This window comes from Piliocolobus tephrosceles, chromosome 12 (genome assembly GCF_002776525.5).
Source record: "Piliocolobus tephrosceles isolate RC106 chromosome 12, ASM277652v3, whole genome shotgun sequence".
NCBI classification, from domain to species: domain Eukaryota; kingdom Metazoa; phylum Chordata; class Mammalia; order Primates; family Cercopithecidae; genus Piliocolobus; species Piliocolobus tephrosceles.
Genome location: NC_045445.1, coordinates 80,541,691 through 80,554,877, shown reverse-complemented (window position 1 = coordinate 80,554,877; position 13,187 = coordinate 80,541,691). Strand labels below are relative to the sequence as shown.

At 36.4% G+C, this 13,187-nt stretch overlaps 1 protein-coding gene across 2 annotated transcripts in view; it reads right to left on the bottom strand.

Moving 5' to 3' along the window:
- PHKA1 (phosphorylase kinase regulatory subunit alpha 1) overlaps positions 1-13,187 on the bottom strand; it is a 141,134-nt gene that overhangs the window by 23,628 nt on the left and 104,319 nt on the right. For both annotated transcript variants that reach the window (XM_023202119.2, XM_023202120.1), the window contains exons 22-26: positions 8,367-8,523; positions 6,968-7,047; positions 2,838-2,916; positions 2,568-2,697; positions 411-512 (exon numbers count right to left, since the gene is read on the bottom strand). In XM_023202119.2, the coding sequence (XP_023057887.1) occupies positions 411-512; positions 2,568-2,697; positions 2,838-2,916; positions 6,968-7,047; positions 8,367-8,523 (548 nt within the window). The remainder of the gene's footprint in view (positions 1-410; positions 513-2,567; positions 2,698-2,837; positions 2,917-6,967; positions 7,048-8,366; positions 8,524-13,187) is intronic.

The window sequence follows — 13,187 nt, the reverse complement described above, 5'->3', positions numbered from 1 at the left end:
CAAAAAAAAAAAAAAAAAAAAAAAAAAAAAAAGAAGTACCGTAAGCAGCTACACACATAATACAATACTGTAAGAGCTACTGGATTATTGCCAATTAGAATATAAGAAAGTTTCAGATGATATGGGTTGCTAATTGTCCTAAAGTGGAGACTTAAGATAATGTGAGGGAATGCATTAAACAGTTAAAAATGAAACATGATAATAATCAATCCACTTAGTTGATATATCATTTAAGGAAAAATATAGTGGTTTCCAAATCTTGCTCCAGAAGACAGCTTGGTTTCTGTTTTACATATTGGAGTTTATTTATTTGGGGCAAAAGGTTCCTGTGATGAAGGAAAAACATTTTAAAACCAATGAGATACTTAAACCAAACAGTATGAAATGAAAATGCAGTTATTCAATCTCACCGCTTCGTTCCACTCCAAACTCCTTGCCGCTGAGAATGTGATGCAGGAGATTCTTCATGGCCGAAGGACTGAGATTCATCAGGCCCTCCGTGGCTTCCTCAGCTAGTCAGCAGAAATGTTAGAGCAGAAGAACTTCTAATTTGCCTGCCATGCCCTCTCTATATTTTCTCTATTTATTTTCTTGCTTAGAATTTCTGAGTCACTTGATTGGAAGAACAGAATTACAAAATAAATTGCTAGCACCCTACTGCTTAGGTATTCTTACTTCCACAGATTCTTAATATTTAAGGACTGACTATCCAGTTTGTGGATTAGTGAGGTAACTGATTTTTTCTTCGCCCTGCTTCCACACCATTAGGATACTTAGTAAAATCTTTATTTGAAGGTGGGAAGAATGAAGGAACAACAATGGAATTGGAGGTCATTCCAGAGAAAGGCAATGAATGTATATATGCAGATAGGCTAAAATAATTTAAACTTCTCAGCCTGGAAATAATAGAGACTTAAGAGATACAGATTCGAATTCATGAAATTATGACTATAAGAGGATAACCTGAACATGTTAATCAACCTCATACATTTATTAAAAGTTGACTATGTACAGGTCATCATTTTAAGTAACATTAGTACAAGTAGGTATGTGACATGATACCTAATCTTGAGAGTCTGACTATCTCTTTGGGAGTGATGGAACATGTAAACATGATAAACAATAAAACATTGCATATTCTATGTGCCAAATGAGAGGTATAGACAATAACTGCCTTTGAAATCAATGGAGACATCACTCTCCAAGGACTGGAACTGACAAAATTAGTGGGAAGTACTGTGGGAGTAGAAGGTAAAGGCCAGACTGTTGAGGATATTAAATATCAGACCCAGGGATCTTGACTTTATCCTATAAGGAATAAAGAGCCATGGTTTTCATGAATCCACAGGAAAACAAGAAATATAACAAGCAATTAAGGAAAAGTGAATATTCAGGGGCTTATCCCTTATTAAGGTTTATTATTGAGCAATCACACCCTCTCGCAAAACATCCCTTGATACCACAACTAGAGAATACTATATAATGCTTATCTATAACAATGTACTGAACTGGAAATCATTTGCAATCAGGTGGACTCAGACTCAAATTCCACTATTTACTAGCTATGTTACTTTGGGGATGTTAGGTGACCTTGACTTTCAGTTTCTTTATTGGTAAAAGTGACACAATACTACCTTCTTCTCCAGAGGATTCTTGTAAGGATTAAATGATATAATATATGTAAACTTAAAGCAAAAAGCACAGTCTCTGGCATATGGTAGGTATAAAATAACTGCTAGCTCTCTTCTGTCAAAGGGTTACTTAAATATAAATTATCTCATGTGTTTGAGTTAGGTTTGACTCAAACTGATAAATTTAGCTACTTGTTAACAGCTTGATTACAAGCCTTTTGGGGGAAATTTAACAGAAAGAATGGCTAAAATTGAGTTTTACAACTGTGATTTTATTTTTCTGTACCTCCCTATCTGTATTATTTTGCAATTCTTGTTGAAATCAAACAAATACTAATGGAATAAGGAGTCATGCCATAGGGGTCCATTTTTCCCTTTCACACTTTATACCATTTTGCCCTACAACTTTTACAGGCCCCAACTATTCTTCTAACTAAAACTTTTATCTTGCCAAATACACCTATAGTTAATTTCAAAGAGAGTCTTGTCAGATAGATGTTAATGAAAACGTCATCTTCCTTTATTCAATCATGATGGTGACTAGACAGAACACTGACACCATGATCCACTGATGAAGTGACTCATTCTTGGTGTACAGATGCTCCACTGCCTAAATCTGAACCCAACCCAGTCTGTCACACTCAAGTACTCTCCAGAGTTAGAGAAATGAAGTTAGCAAAGAGTGTTAAGTTAAGAAGGATTTGGAGTGAAGAGCCCCCAGGAGATAGCATTCTGAATCTGCAGAACTGATACACAAATGTGTCATCATATCAGCTCCTTGACTTGCATAAATAGTGACTAACAGGGGAACAAGGTTGCCATATCCAGCCTGAGCTATGGATAAAAATGTTTTAGCTTTCTTTCTTTCTTCATTCCGAACTCTATAAACCTACATCAAAAGTGAATTCTACCTAAAACAGTTACTGAATTAAGTACCTGAGCATCGAAGGGAGTGGGCCAGTTCTGTTGCCATAACTTGTATGATCAGACCAATTCGAAGTCGAAACATTTCAGCAAAGAGGCCAGGCTGGGTTCGAATATACATGGCTAGATATACCATTATTTCCTGCACACAGAGTAGATATAGACAAAAATAATGGCCCAGGTCTCACAACGCCTATTTTGTTGTCTTTGGAAATTGCTAGATCAATTGAAAACAAACTTTAAAATATCAATCACCAGATTAGCCTTTACAATTCTTCTCACCTGTGTAAGGATTGAAATGCTCATATCCCCTTCACTGGCTTCATCTATCAGCTGAGTGAGCACCTCACAGGGCAGAGGTCTGAGGAAGAAGACAGTGAAGAAAGACAATATTCTACAACCACTTAATCTTAAATATGCTGAAAAAATGAAGCAGCTTTATCCAAGTCCACATCACTGCCTCAACATTTCATCATGACCAATAGCATTCTGATTTTTTCAAACTTCAGAACTCTTTCATTGCCTCCTGAAACCACACTGGCCCATATCAACTTAGAGGAGCTCTGCTCTCCTCTCTCTAAACCTGGATTCTCTTCCTCCTTCAACATTTATTTAAAACTCACACCATGATGTCCTTCTAGACTAGTCTTTCATAGTTAGCTTTGAACACTTGACAAGTAACTATTAGGGCTACAAAGTACTAAATTAACTTTAAGCTGTGCTTTTTTTGGTAATACACAATATTTCTACATATTTATGGGTTACATGTGATGTTTTGTTACATACATAGGATGTGTAATGATCAAGTCAGGGTACTTACGGTATCCATCACCTTAAGCATTTACCATTTCTTTTAGCTGGGAACATTTCAAGTCCTCTCTTCTAGTTATTTTGAAATATACAATACATTGTTAACAATAGTCACCCTACTCTGCTACTGAACATTAGAATGTATTCCTTCTTTAACCAACATCTCTTCAGCATCCCACCCCCACAATGGAATACTAGCTGTGCCTTTTTGAAACCATTTTATTATTTTACAATCACAGTTGATAGAGTTGTTTGATTTTCTATAGTTTCAATTCACGTACGAGCACACACACACCCACACACACACCCACACACACGTATACACCCATCCTCCCACACTTCTGATTCTCCTGCTGACACAAAGTACTCTGGGGCATGAACCACGCCATCTTCTTTGGATTGCCTACAGTGTCACAAAACTGATACAAAAAAGATTATTTTTCCAGAAGCAAGATTTTATGGGTTGAATTGTGTCCTCTCCTCAAATTCTTTTCCTTAAATTTTTTTAATTTTTAATTTTTGTGGGTATATAGTAGGTGTATATATTTCTGGGGTGCATGAGATATTTTGATACAGGCATTTGACATATAATAATCAAATCAGGGTAAATGGGGTATCTATCTCATCAAGCATTTATCTTTTGTGTTACAAACAATCCAATTACACTCTTGCAGTTATTTTTAAATGCACAATTAAATTATTTTGACTATAGTCTCCCTATTGTGCTATCAAATACGAGATCTTATTCATTCTCTCCAACTACTTTTTGTACCCATTAACCATCCCCACTCCCAACCCATAACCCCTGCTACCCTTCCCAGTCTTTTGGTAACCATCATTCTACTTTCTATCTCCATGAGTTCAATTGCTTTGATTTTTAGTTCCCACAAATCAGTGAGAACATGTGAACTTTGTCTTTCTGTGTCTGGCTTATTTCACTTAACAAAATGACCTCCAGTTCCATCCATGTTGTTACGAATGACAGGATCTCATTCTTTTTTGTGTCTGAATAGTACTCCCTTTTGTATATGTACCATATTTTCTTGATCTATTCATCTACTGATGGACACTTAGGTTGCTTCCAAATCTTGGCTATTGTGAATACTGATGAAATAAATGCAGGAGTGCAGATATCTCATCAATGTACTGATTTCCTTTCTTTTGGGTATATACCTAGCAGTGGGATTGCTGGATCATATGGCAGCTCTATTTTTAGCTTTTTCTCAGGAACCTCCAAACTGTTCACCATAGTAGTTGTACTAATTTACATTCCTACCAACAATACATGAGGGTTCCCTTTTCTCCACATCCTTGCCAGCATTTGTTATTGCCTGCCTTTTGGATAAAAGCCATTTTAACTGGGGTGAGATGATACTTCATTGTAGTTTTGATTTGCATTTTTCTGATGATCAATGATGTTGAGCACCTTTTCATATGCCTGTTTGCCATTTGTATGCCTTCTTTTGAGAAATGTCTATTCAGACTATTTGCCCATTTTTAAAGCAGATTATTAGATTTTTTTTCCTATAGAATTGTTTGAGCTCCTTATACATTCTGGTTATTAATCCCTTATCAGATGGGTAGTTGGCAAATATTTTCTCCAATTTCACCTTTCCAATTTGCTTTAAATGCCGAATGACTGACTGTAGAATGGTTGATGCTGAGTTCTTTGGCAGTTTCTCGTGTAGTTGTGAGAGGATCAGCTTCAACGATAGCTCTCAATTGGTCATTGTCAACTTTCAACGGCTGGCCAGTATGCTCCTCATCTTCAAGGCTCTCGTTTCCTTTGCAAAACTTCTTCAAACACCACTGCACTGTACGTTTGTTAGCAGCTCCTGGGCCAAATGCCAGGCCTATAATCGGGGACCTCAAGAACCTGTTTTGTGCTCTACCCCACTGTGGCCAACCTGGTACCTAAGCTGCAAGACAAAGTCCCCTTTACTCTTCCCTCTCCTTTTCTTGAGCAGAAGGAGTCTCTCCATATACCCACCATAGCTGGGCATGTGTTTGGTCACACCTGGAACCAGAATGTCTCAGAGTCTCACTCAAGGCCCATGGCCATGTACTACCTGGTCACTGTGCTGATTGTTCAGGGCCCAAGGACTCTTTAGTCAGCATGTGATAAATCCTGCCAACACTGGGTCCTTCCCTTCAAAGTAGCAGGTTCCCTTCTGATGCAAGGTGTGTGTCAAAATGTCATCCAGGAGCTAGGGCCTGGAATGGGAGTCTGATGCCTCTGCCTGGTGCCCTATCCTACTGTGGCTGAGCTGGTATCCAACTTGCAAGATAAAGTCTTCTTTATTATTTCCTCTCCTCTCAAGTGGAAGGAAGGATTCTCTCCCAGAGTTGCACTATCTGGAGTTGGAAGAGGGGTGGCACAAGCACTCCTTTGCCCACCCTAGCTGATATCTCACTAGGTCGCATGTACCCCAAGTCCATTGGTTTCGAGTCCAGCACAACACAAGGATTTGCCCAGGAATTGCAGTCCTCGTGGCCTAGACTGCTTTTTGAGTCTATTTAGTACCCAGAGCACTTTGAGCCCGTGGTGGTGAAGTTTGCTGGAACTTATGTTTCTCTGAGCCTTCATATGGGAGCTTGAACTGGAACTCAAGGGTAACAGAAATCATGGACATAAACCAGGAAGGAAGTAGCATGCAGACATCAGCGAAAGTATCCCTTCTGTAGCTAATGTAGTAAAAAAAATTTGTAAATAAAAAACATGCTGTAGATAGAGTTTAACCAGGAAAAAATGAGGGAGAAATATTTACAAAAGTTTTTTTTACTACTTTGGCTACAGAAGTAGAATTGACAAGCAGGGGGGAATGCCCTTTTTAAAAATTACTCTCTAGCAGAAAAACAGATTCTTCAGATCATTTTTGAATGAAATTAGAATATCTCTAAAAATATTTCTTGGAGATACATACTCTTTGTAAGATTTAAATTTTGGCACTGGTGTGATATGAAATTAAACACATTTACTGCAGATGAATTTTACTGGCATGGCCAGTGGCAAAAGGAAGACTCATGTATAAAGATTCAATTTTCCATCCCAGCCCCATCACTTGACTCACATCTCCCTCCAGGCCAAGCCTATCTTAGGGTACTCTTTCCAATTGGAGGCTGTGGTAGACCTCAGACAGTGGCACTCTGATTACAGGGTTCCTGGAAGGGTGCTACCTCACATTGCTCTGTAAGTAGCCATTTTTCCTCTTTGACTATGACCTCCATCCCCTTTATTCTTCTTGAGCAGCATGGAGTTTCATGGTCAGCCCTGGCTCTAGCCACTTTCTTTCACCTCCTCTTTCCAGAGTATGGCTGATATTTTGTGGTTGCTAACTCAAGGTACCCTGTTTGTTTTGTTTTTTGAATGGCAGGTATGGAAAATCCAGTAAGTAAAAACAGTTTGAGTACTACTCTCTGTGAGTTTTCTCCTTCATTTACTCTTGCCCTATCATTACCAACATTCTTCCACCAAGTGTCTCTGATAGAGGTGAACATATGTAGGACATTATCATCCAGTGACAGACTAGGGCAAGGGAATTCTAAGTCCACACCACTCCTTAAAGGCTCAGAGAAGCCTAATCAAACCCAGCCATACTCACGCAGAGATAGTCTTTTCTCGAGGTTCTGGAGGAAGTCCCACTGTCAAATGTTTCTGGTGGGAGAGAAGGTCTGTGCAGGCCTAACAAGAGATAGCATAATATTATCATTTCTGTAACACCTCAGGTTTCCACAGCATTTCTCTTTTCAGCTTAGAAACTTTTGCTCCTCCTTAACATAATGACACACTGAACTCTCTTCCTCAGAAAATACCATGAAGATCAGAAAAGAAGGATTTCTAGGAAGAAACAATGAGGTCTTTTCATCTATCTCCTAGAAGGCAGGAACTTTTTTGTTTGGTTGGTTTATGGATTTTTTTTCTTTCTTTTTAAAAAATTTGTTTAAATGTTTAAGCTTTCAATTTTTATGGATAAATAAGTTATATATATTTATGGAGTACATGTGATAGTTTCATACAAGCATACAACATGTAATGATCAAACCTGGGTAATTGAGACATCCATCACCTCAAATATTTATCATTTCTTTTGATGGCAAGATTCCAAATCTACTCTTCTAGTTATTTTGAGATTTACAACAAATTATTGTTAACTATAGTCATCCTATCGTGACACTAAACACCAGATCTTATTCCTTCAAACTAATTGTATTTTCGTGCCCATTAAGCAACCTTTCTTTGTCCCCTACTCCCGACTACCCTTCCCAGCTTCTGGCATCAATCACTCTACTCTCTACCTCTATGAGATCAACATTTTAAGCTCGCACATATGAGTGAGAACATGTGGTATTTGTCTTTCTGTGCCTGGGTTATTTCACCTAACATAGTGCCCTCCAGTTCCATTCATGTTACTATAAATGACAGGGTTTCACTCTTTTTAATGCAGAATAATATCCAGTTGTGTATATATACCACATTTTCTTCATCTATTCATTTTCTGATGGACATTTAGGTTTATTCCATACCTTTGCTATTGGGAATAGTGCCACAGTAAACATGGGAATTGTAGATTATCTCTCGCATATACTGATTTCCTTTCTTTTTGATATATACCCAGCAGTTAGACTGCTGGATCCCATGGTAGCTCTACTTTTAGTTTTTTGATGAACCTCCATACTGTTTTCCGTTAAGTGGCTATACTAAGTTCCATTCCCACTAATGGTGTATGGACGTTTCCCTTTCTAGGAGGTAGGAACCTAGTGTAAATTCATTCTTAAGATATAGAATTCTTAATATCATTATAAAGATGTTATGGTTTATAACATTTTATAAATCTACAATTCTTGTCATTCACAAACAAAAAGAATTTAATATCATATTTTATGTGGAAAAGACATCTCAAATGGTTAGAGGCTATGGTTGTTTTAAAAAACAATTATAGAAATCAATTTTTAAAAAGCACTCTTATTTAGATTTGGTATAAATTCAAGAATTTATAGTACCTCATCAAGTGCTTCCACTTTCTTCCTTAAGATCCCAGAAATGTATCGGATCAGGCCCCAGTGACGAATTTCTCCCACTTTGCCGTACAGCTCAGTAAGAAGCTCTCTGACTGTAGCACTCCCTTCATTATACAATTCAGTGTTCCAGTCAGGTCCTCTAGAATTTTAAAGACGGGACTACATCAGTTATAAGTAAAGCCTCTGGCAATCATTTTTTCTTTCAGTGTTATAATGAATATGCCTGTTTTTGATAAGTCTCTCTCACTAGGAAATCAATGCAATTTACTAAGAATTCTTATAAAACTATGATTAACAGTCAGCCCTGAAAGCCAGTACCTAGATAAGAATAAGTCTTAGTTTCAGCTGTGCTTTTGACAAAATGCATTCTTTTACTCTATTCATGGGCTTCAATATAGTTGAAATTAAAGACAAAGATTTAACAAAAGAATTATTTTAAAAACCACTGTAAGGAAAGTCATATGACAAATTACAAATGAGGAAAAAATGTTTGCAATTCATAGGATAATTTCCCTTACATATAAAGAACTCCAACATGTAGATTTAAAAAATTAACAAAAGAAAACCTGGCAAAACAAATATTGCTGGCAAAACAAATAGATGGCTTTAAAAGATAGGAAAAGGTGCTCAACCTCACTCACAGAGAAACTTTAACTTAGCACTATGCCAAGATAACATTTTTAACCTATCAGATTGTCAAAAGCCCCTAAATTTGATAACACTGTTTTGGTGAGACTTTGAGAAAACAGGCACCATCAATATGCTGCTGATCAGAATAAAAATTGGACAATTCCTCTGGAGAGCTATTTGTAAATATATATCAATACTGAAAATAGTTAAAAACAGCCTGGCAATTCCTAACATGGTTAAATACAGAATTAACATAGAATCCAGCATTTCCACTACTAGTTATACAGCCAATAGAAATAAAAACATATGTCCACATTAACTTGTACATGAATGTTTATACCAGCATTATTCATAATAGCCAGAAAGTAGAAAGAACTCAAATGTCTATCATCTGATGAATGGATAAATAAAATGTGTTATATTTATATAGGATATAATATCTGGAAATAAAAGAATGAAGTACTGATACATGTTACAACACAGATGAACCTTGAAAATATTATGTTAAATGAAAGAAGCCTGTCATAAAGGACCACATATTGCAAGACTCAATTTACATAAAATGTCCCAAGCAAACAAATCTATACAGACAGAATGTAGATTAGTGGCTGCCTAGGGCTGGGGGGATGCAGGGATTGAGGGTTGATGGATAAAGGAAGTGGGGTTTCTTTTTGGGGTAATGAAAATGTTCTAAAATGAATAGTGGTGAAGAATGTACAACAATGTGAATACATTAAAAACCATTTAATTGTACAGTTAAAAAATACCTATTTTTTGATCTATCAATTCAAGTTCTGGTCTACTTGCAGGATAAATTTCACACACATGAAATGCTATATGCTATGAGGCTATTTGCTATAGCATTTTTGTGATTGTGAATTCTGGCAACAATTCAAATGTTCATCAATAAGAGACTGGCTAAGTAAATTATGATATATTCAAATAATGGAATGGCACACAATTATTAAGAAAATATGAAGTAGATCTAGACTGTGGTATTATATTTTCAACAACAGCTGCAACAATTTCCTATCTAACCTACTCTTCTTACAATGTGACTCTCATACTCCTCCCATGAAGAGATGGTTTCTGTGTTCCCTTCCCTTGAACCCAGGCATGCTTGTGATTAAGGCAAAAGTGACTTACATAATTTCTGAGGCTAGGCTATACAAAGTAATAGAGCTCCCAGCTGGGACACTTACTAGTAGAACCTAGTCATCATGCTGTGAAGATGTGGGAAGACATATGAGGAGGTCATCTGCGGTATACCAGCAGTAGGTAACCTCAGCTGAGGTTCTAGCCAACAGCCAGTACTAACCCCTAGACATATGAGTGAGCAAGCATTGTGAAGATTCCAGCCCCAGACATTGTTGACCAAAACTAAATGAGAGATCTCAGGTGAGAACTGCCTGGCCGAACACAGGCAAGTCCCAGAACTGTGAAAGATAATTTAAAAAATTTAAAATTTTTGTTATTTTAAGCTACTGAGTTTCAGAGTGATTTGTTATGAAGCAACAGATAATTGGAATATATATGTAGTGATCATCAAGATATATAGTTTTAGTGAAAGAAAGCAAGGTACAGAGCTGTGCGTATACTATGCTACCTTTTGGATAAATAGGGGTAAAAGTATCCACATATATGTCTGTGTTTACCTACGTAACCATAAATGTCCATGGGAGGATACACACACACATACACACACACACACACACACACACACACAACGACTGCCCATGAGAAGGGGAACTGGGTATCTGAGGGAACAGAGATGGGAGAAAGACATTTTACTCTTTCACTGTATATCCTTTTGTACTTAAAAATTTTTGAACCATGGGAATATATCTATTCAATTTATTAAATTAAAAAAGCAAAATAAAATGTGCTATAGGAAGTCATCAATGGATGAAAAAATCAGTGAGCGAAATTTTGAAGAGTAACAGTATATTTACATAGTCTTAAAGTACATCTCTACAAGATATTTTTTTAATTTCAAAAGGTGACATAATAACTTTACGGTGTAGGTATATGGAAGAATCTACCTTAACCAAATGATCAAACCAAGTGATCAAAGTTTATAGTATCAGCAATGGGACTAATCAACACTATGATATGACACATGGAAAAGAACTTGGCATTACGTTAGTAATGTATAATCTGAATTTAATCATGAGGAAATATCACATAAACTGAAATTGAGGGACATTCTGCAAAATAACTGGTTTGTATTTTCACAAATGTTAATAACATGAAAAATGAAGACTCAGGAACTGTTCCAGATAAATGGAGACTCAAGACACATGAGAACTCAATACAATGCATGATTTTAGATGTTCTTTTGCTATAAAGACACTGTTGGGCTATATGACAAATCTTAACAGTATCTGTAGATAGTTAATAGTATTGGTTTAATGTTAAACAATTCCCTGACATTGGCAATTATACTGTGCTTATGTAGGAGAGTTCCTAATTTTTTGGAAATAAACACTGAATTATTTAGGGTTAGATGGGGATCGTGTCTGCCACTTATTCTCAAATGGTTCAGAAAAAAATAATACATGTGTGTGTGATTGAGTATAGATGATGATATCAATGTGAAAGAGAGAGAGATTGAAAGCTCAGTGGAAACATCTGATGAATCTGGATGAGGGCTATCCAGAATTTTTATTGTACTATCCTCACAACTTTTTATGAAGGTAGACATGTAGAGGCTGTATTTTGGGTACGATAAATAGACTGTTTTGGTGACAGCATTCACATTGTAAGGGAAGAGCAATGGTAAATAAAGGTTGAAAGTCAAATCACAGAGGATTTAGATTTGGCCAATGATTCCCTATGGTAGTGCTGATGCTGTAGCAAGAGGCAGGGGATGAGGAGGAATTGAAGATAATGACACAATTTCAAGTCTGGGTTACTTGAAGGAATGATGATGACAAAAATAGAGTCAGGAAAGACAATAGCAGTAGGTTTGTGGTAAAGACAGTTAATTTGATTTTAGACATGTTCAATAGGAAGATAAATATTTGAAAATAAATTCTACTCCAAGTAAGACTATGTCACAACCTACTATAATAAAAATGTCGAAGATCAAAGACAAAGAGAGAATCCTGAAAGCAGTGAGAAAAAGGAAGCAAATAACATACAAGGGAATCTTTTTTGCTTTTTATACTTTATGTTCTAGGGTACATGTGCACAATGTGCAGGTTTGTTACATATGTATACATGTGCCACGTTGGTGTGCTGCACCCATTAACTCATTTACATTAGGTATATCTCCTAATGCTATCCCTCCCCACCCCCCCCACCCCACAACAGGCCCCCGTGTGTGATGACAAGGGAATCTTTTTTTTTTTTTTTTTTTTTTTTGATATTTCACTCCTTCATTCGTTTATTTCACATTCAATAAGAATTATTGAAAGATCCTAGATTAAAAATAACTGTGGTAGCAATTCTTAGAAATATAGACATTAATAAATCCACGACAAGGGAATCTTAATAAGCCTAACAGCGAACTTCTCAGCAGAAACCTTATAGGCCAGGAGACAGTGAGATGAGGTATTCAACATGCTGAAGGGAAAAAACTGCCAGCCAAGAATACTTCAGAAATTAAGAAGATATAGACTTTTCCAGACAAACAAAAGCTGAGGAAATACATAACCATCAGACCTGTTTTACAAGAAATGCTAAAGGGAGTTCTTCAAGATGAAAGAAAAAGACATTAATGAGTAATATGAAAACATCTGAAAATATATGTCATTGAGTACATAGTCATATGAATACTCTATTAATCTAATGATGGTGTGTAAATTACTTACATCTTTAGTGTGAAGGTTAAAAGACAAAACTATTAAAAACAGTAACTACAATAATTTGTTAAGGGATATGCAACATAAAAATTGTAAATTGTGACATCAAAAATTCAAAATGTTGGGAGGTGGAGTTAAAGAGTTTTCTTCTTCTCTTTTATTGTAATCATAGTTAAATCGTTAAGACTTTTTGTAAGCCTCATGGTAAGCACAATGCAAAAACATATAATAGATATGGTAAAAATAAAGAGCAAAAAATCAAAACAATTATGAAGGAAAATCACTTAGCCATAAAGACAGATAGTAAGAAAGAAATAAAAAAGGAAGGAAGGAAGGAAGGAAGGAAGGAAGGAAGGAAGGAAGGAAG